At 36.7% G+C, this 17,988-nt stretch overlaps 1 protein-coding gene across 1 annotated transcript in view; it reads left to right on the plus strand.

Annotated features, from left to right (window-relative positions):
• The window catches only part of LOC148948177 (uncharacterized), a 96,751-nt gene extending 78,979 nt beyond the window's left edge, over positions 1–17,772 (plus strand). The window contains exons 4-6 of the mRNA XM_089095730.1: positions 2,101–2,104; positions 11,920–11,933; positions 16,045–17,772. Of these exons, the coding sequence (XP_088951856.1) occupies positions 2,101–2,104; positions 11,920–11,933; positions 16,045–17,267 (1,241 nt within the window). The 3' untranslated portion in view covers positions 17,268–17,772. The remainder of the gene's footprint in view (positions 1–2,100; positions 2,105–11,919; positions 11,934–16,044) is intronic.
• Positions 17,773–17,988: the final 216 nt, after the last annotated feature.

Genomic DNA, 17,988 nt, shown 5'->3' on the forward strand with positions numbered 1-17,988 from the left:
CAAACTTAAAAGAAAAAAATAACAAATTTTCCAACTCTAGCGGCGTTAACAAGTATGTCTAGCTAAGATCCCATGCAGGGCTTCCAATCTCGAAAACTAATATTCGGGGAGTTTTGGGGAAAAGTCTCCAAGATTTGGGGAGTTTTCGGGAAAAAACAAAATGGAATTTCGTTGCAAAAATTTGGGAGCCAAATTGGTTTTAGCTTAATTTTCAGGCTCAAGTAGGGCTTGTATCTGCGTAGTAAATCAAGCCTTTTACAAAATAGGTTTTAGAGCCAGAGCCAGCGGGATTGGAACCCATAGCTGAAAACACTTATTGCTGATATTGCGGCAAAAATTGTTTTTAGAAAAAGAAGAAAAATAGTGAATACATGTGAACTGTAAATACCAGTAGCAATTTTTTATTAAGTCATTAATCTCAGAAACGCATGAATAATATTTAAAAACTACCCGAAATTTAACATTAAAAAAACAAGTTATTTCAACGGGAAGTAAGAAGCAACATTAAAACTTAAAACGAACAAAACTATTATTTATATGAAAGAGATTGCCTCCTCTTCAACACCTCGCTCTTTATGCTGAAATTTTAATTATTTCCCAATTTTTGAAAATGGACTTCTGTAACGCTATGTTTGTTTAATTGGAACAATAAAAAGCTTTTTTCAAAAGTACTAAAAACTTTAGCGTGAAGAGAGAAGTGTTGAGGGGGAGGCCACCCCCCTCATATACGTGATAATTTCTATTCGTTTTAAATTTTAGTATTGCTCAAGACCAGTTGAAAAAACTTGTTTTTTTATTTAATTTGTCAATAAGCTTAATAATAAGCTTTAAAACTACATTTTCATATAGATTATACAATTTATTTTGTATATATTTTTTTATTAATTTAGAGATAAATCTCTTATTATATTGATTTCAAGTTGAATTTGAAATAAGCAAAAAATTGGCTGTTATGATTTGAACTGCATAGAAGCCAGACTGAACTGCCTATATTGCTAGAAGAACATAGCGAGTCCGATTGAATTTTTAATGAATGACAAAATTCACGTTTTCCTAGGTTGTTCAAAATAATAGTTCGAATTTGGATAAATCATTTTCAAAGATAGTGAAAAACAATAACAAAAAACATAGGATATCTGCTTATGACGGTGTCACTGAATGTGTCACCGAAGTATCCAGAATGTTTATGTCATTGCTTTCACTGTTTATTAAGGGGGAACGGTAGGGGAAAACTTCCCGGCTTTCTCTTCAATTTTAAATATCTTTTATTTGTCTGGTGATAACAGACGCATAAAGGCATCGATTTTGGTTTCTATCTGTTCACCTAATCTAGCAACATAACCTGAGTTTGGTATTTTTTTTACTGGCCTGTCTAAATTTTACTGGCCGGTCTTTTTCGTGCAAATTCTCTTTCAACTAGTGTAAGAGAACGGTACATACAAGTTTAATAATTTTGACATGGACTTGTAGAGAATTTTGTAAGAAACAACTTGACTTTTAAGTTTTTTCCTACTTATTTCAAAAAATAAGTTTTCATCGGTTTATTTTTTTCTACTAAAAGTTGTTATCATCAGTTTTATATTAGAATCTCCTGAAATGTTGCATATCTAGTTTCAATAGTCGGGCATAAATACCGGTCTCAAGCTGATGAACGCTTAGCGTTTCATCTTGTCTCGGCTGACATCACAAGTGAATGTTTCAACATATTATGCAAATAGGACTGCTCCGTCAAATTAGGTTGCGGTCAAAGAGTTTGAAAGACGATTAAGGCAATTAAAGAAGAACTTGGCACAGTTAGTTTACAAAATTGCTTTGTGAAAGATGGTAAAGAAGCACAATAAAAGAGGCCCCTCTAAAGTTTATGCTACCATCCCTTCCATAAAACCTTATATACCACAGGGGCATAACTTAAAACCCTTGTCCCCAGGTTCTGGGGGGGGGTGCGTTATCCTTGAAGTTTTTGTTTTATTATTTTGGATAAATTTAATCCAACAACTCCTTTCTATGTTATGGATTTCAAGTTTTAATTCGTTCTATGTTTGTGAATTTGCGTTGCATGTTTCTGTTTTGTTCTTTATGAAAATTAGATTTTAAAAAAAGATTTGTGAAAAAAACCTGCATATATACCTGATTTTATGTATACATATAATGTCTGTATATTTACAATTTAGCATGTAAGTATAAAGAAAAGGTTGTCAGGTTTGCTTAATTAGCTTTATTGTTAAATTTTTCTATTTTTGTTTAATTTAAATTTTGTTTTAGAAGTTGAAGGTGCTTTACTAGATGAATGCGGGAAGCTCTTTCATTTTCCAAACCCTCTTTTGTCACCAAAACGTGAAGATGTTCCCTTGCTGAATTTACCTAGCGCTTCAGGACAATGTGAATTTCAGGACATTTCAGGACAATGTGAATTTGAACACGACCTCCGGGAATCCAAATGTTCATACAATGAAGGTACATCTTAAATTTTGTTTTATTGTTGATTGAAATGTATTGGGTAATATTTTATTGGACAAAAATAGGACAAAGTGAATTAATCTTAAGATCGAATTTTTGTTTTACCTTATTCCAATGTGCAGGCGTTTGCCAAAACGATTTTGTAGTCTTTCATGAGAATTTTTAAATTTTCACTTGAAAGTAGTTTGGTAGGTTTTATTACCAAACAGTTCGTGGTAACGAACTGTAAGTAAGGAGCAACCTGGCTCAATAGTAGCCGAAACTCTAAAAAAAAACATAATTTTGATACCAATAGATACATCAAAAGAATTTATGCGGATTTTATGCTGATTTCAAATATATAAGATTCATTTAGTTTAGTCTCACCCAACAATGGTTATGAAAATTTTCTGTAGAACATCTTTTTATTTTCGAAAAAAAGGGAAAACACCCCCAAAACGTCAGAGGATCAAGCTTTGAGTTTTCTTGAGTTTTTTTGAGTTTTCAAGCTTCTGTTTGCAAAAATGATGAATTTTGTATTTTTTACCAGAAGAAAGATCACGGATGCGTGTTTATTTGTATATTTGTTTTTTCTTCCCAGGGATGTTCTTATTGACCCAGTGGTCCTAGAATACTATATAGAGATTATTCCATATGCCCCTTCCTCAACCCTCGCTCTTTTCACTAAAGTCTTTAAGTTTACCCCTTCGCAACTAACGAGATGGTTTGAAAAAGTTCCTGCTTTTTCTCGTCCAAGGCCAGAACATAATTTGTACTTTAGTCAAAAAATATAAATGTTTTACTTTCATAACTTTAATCAATCAAATGATATTAACATTTTGATTACTAAATATCAGTATATGTATATTAAACTGACAATTTACATTCATTTGTATTTTTTTCAGTAAAGCGCAAATTATGTTCTGGTCTTAGGAAGGCATAGCGGTTTTGAGCCCTACTCATGTTAATTTCTGCTCGTTTTCAGTTTGACTCAGTTATCTATTGTAATATCTGTTTGTTTTGTGTTTCAGTTATTTATCGCTGCTGATTTGTGGTAGTTTCACGCTTGGTAGATTATTTAATTTTATTTTTGCTCATTTTTGGTTTAATGGAGTTCTTTACTTTTCTTTGAAAAACTTGTTTTGTGGAAAACGTTTTTTAATTAATTTCTGTTTGTTTTACACTGACAAAGCCTTTTCAGGGAAAAAGAAAATAATACTTTAAGTCTTTTCGTTTTTTTAAGACTTTATAGTTTGGCCTGCTATATGTGTGCTGGAAAAAATTAGCAGAAATTTTTTCACCTATCTGTGACAAATAGTTGTGTTTAATTTAGTTTCATACCTCCTCTAGCTGACCTGAGACAGAAAACTTGCTTCCATTTGCAAAACAAATCTGTTTAACTTCTTTGATAGCTTTGATACACTTACGCTATTTTGATTTGGTTAAATTTTAACACCAGTAGTAGCCCTGAAGGCTTGATCATAATACCCTCAGTCGTTCTTGGGATACTGCTGAGATGCCCTATTTAGAATTATAATTAACACAGTGCATTTCGATTTAATCTTAAGGCAACATTTAGTTTTTAAACATAATAGGTAAATGGGAGGGAGGGGATGATAGGGGGAGTAGTTGCCCTCCAATCACTTTTGACTATTAAAAATGGTATTATACCTTTCTATTTTCAGTCGAATGAGCCCTTTTCGAAGTTCCTACAGCAACTCCTTCGATACAAAGTGCCCGAACATTGTAGTGCCTAGTACATTTTACTAACATCGACCTTTACTATAAAAATGTCAAGCCTTCCAATCACTTTCGACTATTAAAAAGGGCACTAGCCCTTTCAATTTCCAATTGAATGAGCCCTTTTTGAGTTTTTACGACAACGTTTTCTGTAAACACCTTATATGACCCCAAGGAATAAGTTACAACCCTTACCTTGAGGACTGTGAGGGTGTTGTCATCCTCAAAGACCTAATATTCAGACATTTCAACAACGTTTAACACAATGGCTATCTCAAAATTTTGATTGGATTTGTTTGGGGAAATGGTGGGCGTGAGAGGGGTTTTAGTTGCTCTCTAATCACTTTCAACTATTAAAAAAGGCACTGTCCCTTTCAATTTCTAAACAAAGGAGCCTTTTTGAAATTTCTACGACAACGCTTTCAATAAAAGCGTATATGCCCCTAGGGTATTACTTACAACCATTGCCCTAAGGGCTGGGGGGGGATTTTCATCCTTAAAGACATACTTTCCGGACCTTTCAACTCCGTTGAACAAAATTGTTATCTGAAAATTTCGATTGGATGTGTTTGGGGAAATGTTGGGCGCGTGAAGGGGTTTACTTGCCCTTCAATCACTTTCGACTATTAAAAAGGGCTCTAGCCGTTTCAATTTCTAATCGAATGATTCATTTTTGAATTTTCTACGATAAAACTTTCTATGAAAAAAAACCTTATGCGCCCCCAGGTCATAACTTAAAACCAGTGCCCTGAGGGCTGTGGGGGGAGTGTCATCCTCAAAAACATAATTTCCGGACTTTTCCGCTATGTCAAACAATTTGGCTATCTCAAAATTTAGATTGGATGTGTTTGGGGAAATGGTGGGTGTGAGAGGGGTGTTAGTTATCCTCCAATATTTCGACTATAAAATAATTTCCAATCGAATGAGCCGTTTTTGAAGGTTCTATAACGTCACTATCTATAGAAACCTTATATTCCCCCAGGACATAACTTACAACCCTTGCCCCGAGGGCACTGAGGGGGTTATGATCCTCAAAGACCTAATTTCCAAAACCTTTAACTACTTTCAACAAAATGGCATTTTAAAAATTTTGATTGGATTTGTTTTGGGAAAAGGAGCGCTTGAGAGGGGGATTAGGTGCCCTAAAATCACTTTCTAGTATTAAAAAGGGGACTAGCCCATTGAATTTCCAATCGAATGAGCCCTTTTTGAAGTTTCTATGACAAAGCTTTCATTAAAAACCATTATTTTACCCCAGGGCATAACTTACATCCCTTACCCTGAGAGTTGTTGGGGGAGTGACATCCTCGAAAATATAATTTCCGGACCTTTCAACTACTTTGAACAAAATGGCTATCTCAAATTTTGATTTGATATGTTTGGATAAATGGTGGGCGTGGAAGGGGTGTTAGTTGCCTTTGGATCACTTTCGACTAATAAATAGGGCACTAGCCATTTCAATTTCCAATAAAATGAGTCCTTTTTGAAGCTTCTACGACAACGCTTTTTATAAAAACCTTATAAGCCCCCAGGGCATAACTTACAACCCTTGCCCTGAGGGCTGTGAGGGGGGGGGGGTGATGTCATTCTTAAAGACCTAATTTCTAGAACTTTCAACTACGTTGAACAAAATGGGTATCTCAAAATTTTTATTGGATGTGTTGCCCTACAATCACGTTCGACTATCAGAAAGAGCACTAGCCCTTTGAATTTCCAATCGAATGAGCATTTTTTGAAGTTTTTATGACAACGCTTTCTATAAAAACCTCATATGCCCCCAGGGTATATTTTACAACTCATGCCCTGAGTGCTGTGGGGGAGTGTCCTCCTCAAAAACATAATTTCTATGGAAATCGATTACGCTGAACAAAATGGCTATTTTGATTGTATGCGTTTTGGTAAATGGTGGGCATTTAAGGGGTGTTTGTTGCCTTCCAATCGATTTCTACTATTAAAAGGGGCACAAGCCACTCCAATTTCTCATCAATTGAGTCCTTTTCGAAGTTTCTACGATAATTCTTTTGATACAAATTGCCCTGGTCTAAATAAAAAAAATAATACATTGTGCCAACATAGTTCTTTACTTAGGCAATATGCTGCTTATGATAAACGGAACAGTTATCTCTCGTCTAATGAGTTTATAATTATAATGAGAAGTCTCATTCAAACGGAAACTCAAATTTCTAGTACCCTTTTTAGGTGACCAAAAGATTAGAGGGCAGCTAGTCTCCGTCCCACTTCTTTTTCCTTAAAATCGTATTATAAAAATGCAGAGATATCCATTTTGTTCATCATAGTTGAAAGGCCCAATAACTATGGCTTTAGATATCACCTGAGCCCCTCCCCCCCCAGCCCCAGGGAAATGGTCTTTAAGGTATAAAAATTGTCCATTGTTTACGCATAGTGTTTGTTGTTGGGAAGCATGCATATATTTTAGGATGGGAAGACGAATTATATGCTGTTTTGATACGGGGGGGAACTTCATGGGGAGATAAGGATCCAGGATGTGAACTTATCACAGAAAATTATACAGTAGAGGTATTTTTTAGAATTCCTATAAAAACAGTTTTTTTATATTTCTTGCTGTCTCTTTTCTGTCTCAATTTTATTTGGTGTTAAGGGTAATTGCCTTTAGCATTTGTTAATGGTTATTACCTGGGTAAATTTTCTCCGGGATTGACGTGTCTAGATAATATATCCCTGGAGAGGGTCTTTTTCCATGGAGGTTGTGCCATATTTCCTGGGACTATTTCAAAAACGATCAAAAATTTAATTTTAAAAATAAGTTTTTTTTAAATGGAAGGAAGGAGCAACATTAAAAATTGAACCGAACAGAAATTAATATATATATGAAGGTGGTTGCCCGCTCTTCAACACTTCGATCTTTGCGTTAAAGTTTTAATTTTGTCCCAGTTCTTTAAGAAGGGCTTCTGAAACACTTTGTTTGTTTAATTGGAACAATAAGAAGCTTTTTTCTAAAGTACTAAAAACTTTATCGTAAAGAGCGAAGCGTTGAAGAGGATATATTCATTCTAATAAAAAAGTTGTTTGAGATTCAACAAAAATTGTTTGTTACGTTTATCAACAAAATTCCACAAGAGTTCTCTTTTTTAATTAGAAAAAAATTGAACTCAGAGGGTAATATATGTTGAGCATGGGTATTTTTAAGAACAGGGTAGCAGCTTCTCAAATTTTCTAGCTAAGGAAAATCACAAACGAAATGTAATTGCTGAACAAAATTGTTTATTAAAGTTTTATTCAAATATAATATTTGTACATACATTTTTGTGTTAGCACCTAGTAAACGTGTAAATTCAAATCAATTCAACCCAATCAATCCAAATGTAATATTTTCTTTTTTACTTAAAAAGACAATAGCTTTTGTTCTGTTTTTCTGTCATAATTCCAACCTTTGATTAGAATTACTACTGAACATACTATTTTAAATGTCACCTTAGTCAAATTCAATATGATGTTCAAGAAAATTTGATCTTGAGTTAAACTCAATAGATATAAATATTCAAAGCGCATTAAGAATATTGCTGGTAATTTGTTTAGATTAGAAGAAAGGAATAATTGCACTGTTTTTATATCTTTTTTATACTATACCGAATAAATGATAATAACAAAGTATTTTTCTTTATTTTTAATTACTAATTATTTTTTCTATTTGATCATGTTATGTAGGGAATTAGTACGAAAAGTGATTTGCCTAGTTAGTTTTGTTGCAACCTAATGATATACATATTTTTATTTCCATAGGGGGTGTCGTTTTTTCTCCACTCTCCAATTGCTGTGTTAAATTTCTGTGTACCAAAATAAATGCTTTTGCCAAAATTCAATTGATTCTCTTTAAATTTTTTGTCAAAGTGATGAAATTGATGGCGATTTTCAATAAAAATTTCTGAAACGCAATATAAGTAAAGATCAATAAGGTTTCACTTTATTAATCATTGTCAGCATGGAAGGAGTTGTCTTAGAAACTTTCGAAGGTGCTCATCAAATGAAAATTGAAACTTTTGGTGCTTTTTATAAGAGTCAAAGGGACTGATGCCATCCCGTTTCCCTCCCAAGCCCTTTTTCCCTACCCTTCTTGCAAAGATGTTAGATTAAAATTAGGTATTTTTTTTCCAAAATATTCAAAACTTCGTGAATTTTCCCCATCACACCCTCATATTTTTTGTTATTTCCAGGATATACCCCCCCCCCACCCTTTCTCAATTATAAGTACTACATCACAGATATTTGAATCTCAGTTGTCAGTTTGCAGCTCCCTTCCCCTCAATTAGTTTCCAACAACCCTTTCAACAAGCCCTGAAAGTTTCAACTTAATACCCTCGGCTGTTATTAGGCTATTGCTGATAGACATTTTTAACAAACCGCGTGCAAATAATATGCTCTGATGCTGATCAATAACCCCTTCAAAATTACCTGAAAGCAGTCGCAATTAGATATGGCAGCAGTCATAAGTAGTTAAAGTCAAATTAATGAATGGTCGCAGCCGTTGTTGAAGAAGCTGCAGTAAAGGGCCTGAAAGTTTCAAGTTAAAACCCTTAGCTGTTCCTAAAGTATTACAGATACACCTTTTTGCATAAGCCATTTGTACAAACAAATGGCTCTGGGGCTGAGGGGTATTTAAAAAGGCCCCTCATCATTCACTACAGTTTCACGCTGACACCCTAACTCTTTTGGAACACAAATGGGTTGAAACATTCCTCTCTTTCTTAATGATAAATCATGTGTGTAAGCAATGAAAAGTTGCAAAATTTTTAAATTGCCCAATAATTTGCCTCAAAATAAGTGTATTTTTATTTTTAATATTTTAAATATTTTTCCTTATATTTTTTCTCTATATAAATATTTTTCAAATTTTACTCCTCCTCAGGGTACACATTGTGGTTTTTGATTTAGTTCGAAAAAATCCCTCACCATCCACAGAAATTTTATATTTAGACCCTTCCTATTTTGGGACACAACCAGGTCAGAACATTTTTCCCTTCCCTAATGACAAATCTTGTTTAGGCCATCAAAATATTGCGTAATCTATAAATTGTCAAATAATTTACACTAAATAAGCGTATTCTTTCTTGTCAGTGTTCTATGAATTGCCCTCACGTTTTTTTCTTTAATTGATTTTTTTTTCTTCCTCAACGTGACTATAAAGGCTATTGCTGAGAGTGAAACAAAATTCTTCTTATCTGTCTGCTTCTTACCTTTTTTTGTCATTTTGTCTTCTAAAATCAGGTGATGACTTGAAACCCTGCTATTCAAATTTTGCTTTCTCAAGTTAAGAACCGCCTTCTAAACCCGTTTGCATTGGTCAAAAGATGATCGCCTCTTTTTTGTACAGTAAGATCTCTTTTGCATGGATAATTCTCGCTAATCATATATTCCGGTCCTTAAAGTATTTATTCCTATCAATCAATCAATCAAGTTTATTATTACGCCAAAATATCCAAAATAATAGCTCTGGCATGTCAGAAAAAAAAGAGTCGTTAATAACTTTGACCTGAATTATAATGTTTAAAAAATTATTGCACAAAAGAACGATATGATCGCACACTACACTTAGCCGGAGGGAACTTAAATTTTTATTTCCTCTAGTTTGACCCCCGGATAGGTCATGAATTTTCAGGAGCTAGCTGAAACTCTGGCAGGATGCTACGAAAAAGATCCAACGACAGGCACAACCTCCCAAAAGTCATGAGCAACTCTAAACGCCTGGCAGATAGTGTATTAAGAGATGTCAGAATCTCCTCATATGATTTATATTCGTACCCAAGGATGATTTGGCATGAGCGTTTTTGAATTCGCTCGATTTTAAGATCCTGAGCTTTGGTGAGTCTGGGGTGCCTAACCTGGCATCCATAATGCAGGGCAGGACGAACGTAGGTTTTATAGAGGCCGGTCAAGTTGTGGGGGGATAGTCCAAATCTTCGTAGCTGGGCAAATTCTCTGAGAAGACTGGCTCCTCTCAACCAATTTGGAGGTTTGGGATTCCCAGCCAAGGCTATTGTCGATTATGATCCCAAGAATTTTCGCGGACTCCACTGCTTTAAGATCAACCTCAGATTCTATTTGTTCAGAAATATGCTTTGTAAAGTTGACTCGGAGGACCACACTTTTTTTCAGTGCTGATTTGAAGTTTGGCCTCGCTTGCTTGAAGTTGCAACTCCTCAAAGGTATGCTTGTGTGCTTGTGCTTCTGACGAGACAAGGTGGGTAGTGTCAACTCGTCTGCGAATTTCAATCTATGTTTTGGTTGGATTACCAGCTTGTTTACAGTTATGAGGAAAGCCAGAGGCCCAAATTTAGTACCCTGAGGGGCTCTGCAGGTGATAGAGAGGAACTTTGACATGTTTGTTGTCTGCGTATTTTTAAGCTCAACGCATTGCATCCTGTCGCCCAGAAAACTGGCCATCTTTCTAACAAGAAATTGTTGAGCTTTCGTTTCAGCTGTTCCAGAAACAACGATATAATGGTCTAAGAGGTCGAACGCCTTGACCGTGTCCCCAATAAGAACATTGACGTAAGAGCCAGGATTTTCAAGGTGGCTTTCGAGATAGGCCGCGGGTCTTTAACTTGTGTCGGGTTCGGCATCTTTTGGATAGGGACGATATACGTCACCTTAAATCGCTGGGGGAAGGTTCCCTCAACAAGGCACTGATTGAAAACTGCAGCAAGTGGTGAAGAAAGCTCCTTCGAACACTGGGCAATGATTTTGGTGGGGACTTCGAAGGGACATGATGCTTTATTCTGGTCCATCTTGTGAATCTTTTTCTCGACTTCTAGGGGAGTGATTATCGAGATTTCGTTCAGTGTTCCGTCGAATTCGGGTAGTTGCTGAAGAGGTCGATGTTTAGAGCAGATTTCGGTGAAGTAGGAGTTTTTTTCGTCTGCTGACAAGGATTATCATTTCCTTCGTATTCATTTCCTTCGAACACTTGGCAATGATTTTGGTTGGGACTTTGAAGGTCCTCACCTTATTTCTTATTCTTGTTGATTAAAGATTCCTTTTTCTGGTCCATCTTGCGAATCTTTTACTGGACTTGAAAGGACGTGATTATCAAGATTTTGTTCTGTTTTCCGTCGAGATTGGGTAGGTACTGAAGAGGTCGATGTTAGGAGAAGATTTTGGCGAAGTAGGAGTTTATTTTGTCAACTGACAAGGGTCTCCTCTCTTGATCAAGAACTCCGGAGGTCCGAGATGGACGACCGAATAGTTTCTTGACTCTAGTGTGGAATTTCTTCGGATCTGTATTAGAAAGTTGTTCAACTACTTTGGCTCCGTATTGTCGGCGGGCGGCTCGACATTTGTTCACAACTACATTCCGCAACTTCCTTGCCTCATTCTGGTACCCTTTGTCAAACAGTTGGTCACGTTCGTTTATTATTCGTCTGATCCCGTCCGTCTTCCCGGGCTTGTGCAGGGCTTTGACCTATTTCTGTTTTTCAGGAAAGCACTGTTGAAATATTTCGAAAAGGCAATCCAGAAGAAATTCATTAACCTCTTTAGCTCCCTCGAGTCTTAGAAATTCAGCCCAGTTCTTCAAGGAGAGTCACTATCTGTAATTCATGACGCCCTCTTTGGTGATGGAGCGGTATTTTCTAATCTCATATGCATTTTTTGGCTTGTAGCCATTTGGCACCAGGCGAATAATTAGATGGTCTCCTCTATCAAGTGGGTGCTGAGTTTCGGGCTCTCGAAAGTAATCGGCGCAGTTAGTGAAGATTGCGTCGAGAGTCTTCTCTTTTCTGGTGGGAAAGTTGACTATCTGTTTAAGGGATAGCGTTTCATGCACCAACGATGACTTTATGTCATGAAAATCTCCAGCGATCGTAGCGCTGTGGTATTTGCATCGATTCCAGTCCGTGCAGCTTTGCTGGTAAGAGAGTAATTCTTTACGGAACGATCCATTTGGGGGGTAAAAAACGACTCTGTAGACAACGCACCAAAAGACTTTAGGTAGCCATTACGGACTAACCCATAGCCACTAGACTTCTTAAAATATGTTCCTCGGGACTTGTATTTGCAGAATCTGAAATTTAATGGAAGATTTGCACAGCAAACCGACGCCTCCTCCATGATGGACTGGAATTCCGTTAGCGTCACACTGTGGCAGCAGGTGTAAGTTGTACCCGACGAATTCTACGAAATCTGCCGAGGCCACCCATGTTTTAGTAATTGCTACGATGTCAATATTATCATGGAGTATGAAGTGTTTGAGCTCATCGGTCTTATTTCCGCGGGACTGGGCGTTAATGAGCACCATGTTAGGGAAAGAACTGTAAATAGGTTTTTTTTTTCTTCCTGGTTTGAGGGGAATCTTCGCATGTGCCTCGCTAACGACATTGAGTGATTCTGCGTCCAAAAGGGTTTTTTTGGTGGGTGAATTTAGTTTATTTTTTTATTTCAGTTTCTGGATTCCAGTTTTCTAGACCTTCCTTTTAAGAAATTACACCATCATCTCGAGGATAGGGACCGTAGACATGGTAAGTTGACCTTGGATCTGCCGGTAAGTGTTCTTATTGTATCGTGAGTTGGAGTTTGTCGGTTCTTGACGGAAGAGGTTTGGATAATGATGGTTGGTTTTTGTGTTTATTGTACCGTAGCTGAGTCTTCCATTTGTTTTCTGTTGACTGCTGGTTGATTCTAATGTATTTTTCCTTTGTTTTGCCCTGTTTTTTGGTGGCGGACGTTGTCTTTGGCTGAGGAGCCATTCTTCTAGAAAGTGTGAGTTCGAATACATTCCTGTTGAAGTGGTTGCGGTGGGTGATATTTCATAGGATGTGCCGAGTTTTTTCGTCCTGTGGTATTCACGTTAGGTTTGGCTGTTTTTGAACTGGTGACGGTGGGTTGAAGTTATTGCAACGATTTCTTCTATTACAGCGACCTGTTGCAAACTTCTTGCATTTTGTGGGATGAAGTTTTGCACATTTGTCTGATTTGGCACCTTCACAACCACCTAAGCGGGAGTGATATTCACAGATCGACGGATCTGCTGCTGAATGGGAATTCCAGCACTCGTTACCCCATCTACATTTTCAGTTTTTAAAATAAAAGCAATTTTTTTCTGCCTTTTTCTGAGTTTCTATTGAAGAGTCGAGTGCAATGACTGATTAATCCTTTTCTGGACGCTCAGTCCTGAGTTTTGCCAAAGGCTGGCAAGTCTCAGCTGGTCCTGTAGTTGGGGACATTTGATGATCAGTAATTGGTATTGTTTTTCCACCTTCTTCACTTGTACTGACAATGCGCAGTGCCTTGCGTATGATAACTGTCTCGTGGGGATCATTCATAGTACTCGTACTCTTTTGTATTGATAGGCTGACTTTCCGACTCTTATGGTACGATCGGTTATTTTGTAGAAGAATTTCAATCACGTCCGCGATTTGCTGTTTGTAAGTGGCATTTGTTGCTGTTAGTTGAGCTATCCCCGCCTTTTGTTCAGTGATTGTTTAGTTCTGCTACTAAATTCTTGCTGAAAGGCTGTTGATCATAGATAACTCTAATGAATCTTCCACTTCGCGAGAGGGTTTGTTCTGGATGGAGTAATTGTAGTTCAACAGCGTAAGGGCATTTTCCTTGATATTCCGTTGTGGCTTACGCGTATGACTGGATGAAACGTCAAACAAGAGACGGTTACCCCCCGTTTGGGCCAGTTTATATGAGCGGGCTTGTAGCATCTCGTATTGCGTAGTCCCTGCGTCGTCCCAAAGCATAGAACTTTTTGGTCCAGGTAAGGACTTTGGAGTGCTGGTCGCATTGAAACTGGAGAGGTGAGTGATAACTTTGATTTCCTTATCGCTGCGAAATTGGGTGGGCGGCTCTAGGGCTTACTTTTCCCATGGTTGAAAGAGGCTCGAGTTGCTGATACGATATACAGTGTCAGTAGATGGCGCTAGTCTCGCTGGCAAACAGAAAAGTTCAGCTGTAGAAATAATTTTTCCTTCACTGATATTCGCTTCCTTCTCGTAATCTATGTCGAAACTATGTAGATAATCCGGTACCTTGTTCCATCTGCATCGACAGATTGGATCTCCGTCAAAGACGGCGACAGCGCCACCTGTTTGCTGACGATGCGACCGCTAGATGCCTCTAGTATCGCCTCAGTCGAGTGTGACCCAGTGATATCCGGTACTTTTTGTTTTTTTTGGCTTATGTGTAAGCATGCAGTTACGTTTAGAGAAGTAAGATAGGACTAATCGTTTTTTTACCGTCTGGTTTCGGGTACCTGTTGAAGCATGTCATCGCAATTAGGAGTTTCTTATGGCTTGAAGGCTGGGGTGTTTGTTATCGGCTATGTCTCTTGTACCACTAGGGCCCACGCAACAAATGTCCAAGTCGGGTTACGTTTGTAGCTCCTGGTGATTTTGATTCCTGTTCATTTGGCATGAGTCCATCCCGCACACGAACAATGCTGGATCACGTGAGAGGTCACTTTTGTGTTGCAAAACACTGTCCGTCCTTTTTGAATTCTGTCATTATGGATAATTTATTGATTCTGTTGTTGGGAATCAATTCGTCAGTTAGCAGGGGTTTATTTGGCTGCGTACTACCGTCGATTTACGGATCCAAGAGGGGATCGTTTTGGTCTTTAAATGATCCAGTACCAATTTTTAGTCTAGCCTACAAGCAAGAATATATGCAATTAGTGTGAAGGCCAAAACATGCCAATATGTTTTTTAAATGTGCTTACTCAGCCAATATGTTTTTTAATTTTAAAATTCTTATTGCCTTCGAGGTAGACAGAATGTGTGAAGTGCAATACTCAAATCACCTATTCCGAGAAGTTTAAGGATTAAAGTCCCGCTGGTACAAACTTGGTCTCTTGTTTGTTTGATATTGCTCCTTTCTGAACAAACTATCACCAAATATACGCAAAAACGGGCGAGCCAACGTAATCGATGGCGTTTTAATATTTAGCGTTTGGCAACTGCGTCTATTGATGGCTGCAGATTGGGAAGAAGAAGGACATTAATTTTAGTTGGCTTTGTTTACAAACATCAGCTGTTTTTATTATTGAACTAGCAGACAAAGGACAAGCCCCTTGGGAATAGAAAATAAAAATTCTCTAACTTCAAGATGCAAGTAAGAAGTGACACACGAAGGGGAGCCACTTAATATGGCACTTAGGTGCAAATCTAAACTGAAAATGACAAATATGGGTAGAAATAAATGTTCTTTCTCAGAAATTTGGCCAATAATCCTTTATTCAATTTCACACCACCCAGTTGCTGTTGAGTTACCCTTATTGCCCCTTACTTACCCTTATTGCCCCTTGTTGACTTACCCTTATTGCTATTTGAACTGGTATGTGTAAGACCTATGGAAAGTGGGACTTTCGTCATTTTTTTAATCCAAAGCTTTGTCGCTACTCCAAAAATTTACCTTCAAAATATGATGTGTATTCTTTTAGCTCTTCCTATTTTAGTTACAATAATTCCTAATATTTGTTGTAATATTTCCTCTCCTTCCCTATTGGGTTGATTTACACCACGGTATACTTTTTGATCGCTTAAGGTTTCTTTTTCGCTCTTTCATTGCATTAGAGTAACTTATTTCAAAAGCTAATAGTATCACCACGAGGGAGGAAAGAGTGATCTAAAAAAACATTAATTGTTAAAACATACCGAAACACAAATCAAAACATGAACTGTTTTTTTTCTGTAGACTTTTAAAAAATACTTAAGGATTAATTTTTTGTTGATTCATTTTTGATATTTAGTTTTATTCGATTTTTTTTTTACTCAGTAGTCTTTTAAAAACATATTGAAAGATGCGTTTGTGTTTTTAGTTTTTAAGTTTTGATTTTTTCTTTTATTCATTTTGTTTTGCTTTATTTTAACTCTATGGACTTTTAAATTTTAGGTCACTTTTCTCCACACGTGTCTGGAATATACTTACAGGGAAATACGTCACTAGCTTTTTCAAAGAATCCATCTACGAATTGTTTCTCAAATGCATGTGTATCGGAATCTGAAAGAAAAGGCTTAGAAAATCAGAAAATTGGTTTGAAAAGTTGCCTGCAAAGTAAAAAGTATAGAAAATTGGAACGCTTTCAAAGAACTCATAAAGAGAAAAAAACATATAAATGTGAGGTGTGTGACAAGTTATTTATTCGAATGCAGCATTTGAACAAGCACCAAAGAGTGCATACTGGTGAAAAACCGTTTAAGTGTAATGTTTGTGATAAAAAATTTTCATTAGCAACAAATTTGAACACCCATAAACGAGTGCATACGGGTGAAAAACCGTTTAAGTGTAATGTTTGTGATAAAACATTTTCATTAGCACAAAATTTGAACACCCATAAAAGAGTGCATACGGGTGAGAAACCGTTCAATTGTGATGTATGTCAAAAATGTTTTTCTGAACGGGGCTCTTTGAACAATCACCAAAGAGTGCATACCGGTGAGAAACCGTTTAAATGTGATGTATGTGACAAGACCTTTTCTCGCTCTGATTATTTGAACACACATCAAAGAATGCATACTGGTGAAAAACCGTTTAAATGTGATGTTTGTAAGAAGTGTTTTTCGCAAAATTACAGTTTGAATACACATAAAAGACTGCATAGAGGTGAAAAACCGTATAAATGTGACGTATGTGACAAGACCTTTTCTCAACTTGCGCATTTGAAAGCACATAAAAGACTGCATACAGGTGAGAAACCATTTAAATGCGATGTATGTGACAAGACCTTTTCTCAATCTGCACATTTGAAAAAACATCAAAGAATGCATACGGGTGAAAAACCGTTTAAGTGTAATGTTTGTGACAAAACCTTTTCTCATTCATCATATTTGAACCTGCACCAAAGAGTGCATACTGGTGAAAAGCCGTTTAAGTGTGATACATGTGACAAGACCTTTTCTCGCACTGATACTTTGAACGCACATCAAAGAAAGCATACTGGTGGAAAACCGTTTAAATGTGATGTATGTGACAAGACTTTTTCACAACCTGCAAATTTGAAAACATATCAAAGAATACATACGGGTGAAAAACCATTTAAGTGTGACTTTTGTGACAAAAAATTTTCTCATTCATCAAATTTGAACCTGCACCGAAGGCTGCATATAGGTGAGTAGCCGTTTAAATGCAATGTATGTAAATTATGCTTTTCTCTACTGGGAAGGTTGAACAGGCACCAGAGAGTGCATATGGGCTAGTAACCAATTAAATGTTATGTGTGTGAAAAGTGTTTTTCTCAAGCTTACAGTTTGAATATATATTAAAGACTGTATACAGGTGAGAAACCTTTCATATGTGATATGAGTAGAAAAACTTTGGTGATTATAGCAATTTTCACAGGCATCAAAAAGTGCATACAGGAGTTTATGAAAATTGTTGTAACATTAGCTGTATGCTCATTGGTTTGTGGTTATTATTCTCACAACCACTTAGTAATACATCAATTTGGTGGTTTTTTTTCAAATTTTTTTCCATGTATTTAGTTTCTTTAACAAATTCATCATCATCCTGTGAAAAGTAGTGATACATATTTGCTTCATTGTAACAAAAGGGCGAATGCCCTCCCCCCCCCCCACACCCATTATTTCCCCAAACACTGCCGATCAAAATTTTGATATAGCCAATTTGTTGAACATAGATGATGTGTCCACAAATTATGTCTTTGAGTATGACAACTCCCCCACAACCCTCAGGGCTAAGGCTGTAAGTTATGCCCAGAGGGCATAGAAGGTTTTTATAGAAAGCTTTGTCGTAAAAACCTGAAAAAGGGCTCATTCGATTAGAAATTGAGAGTGCTATTGCTCTTTTTAATAGTCAAAAATAATCTGAGGGAGAATC

The sequence above is a fragment of the Artemia sp. Qi Xiang Cuo genome, chromosome 10 (assembly GCF_049724085.1).
Source record: "Artemia sp. Qi Xiang Cuo chromosome 10, ASM4972408v1, whole genome shotgun sequence".
Classification (NCBI taxonomy): Eukaryota; Metazoa; Arthropoda; class Branchiopoda; order Anostraca; family Artemiidae; genus Artemia; species Artemia sp. Qi Xiang Cuo.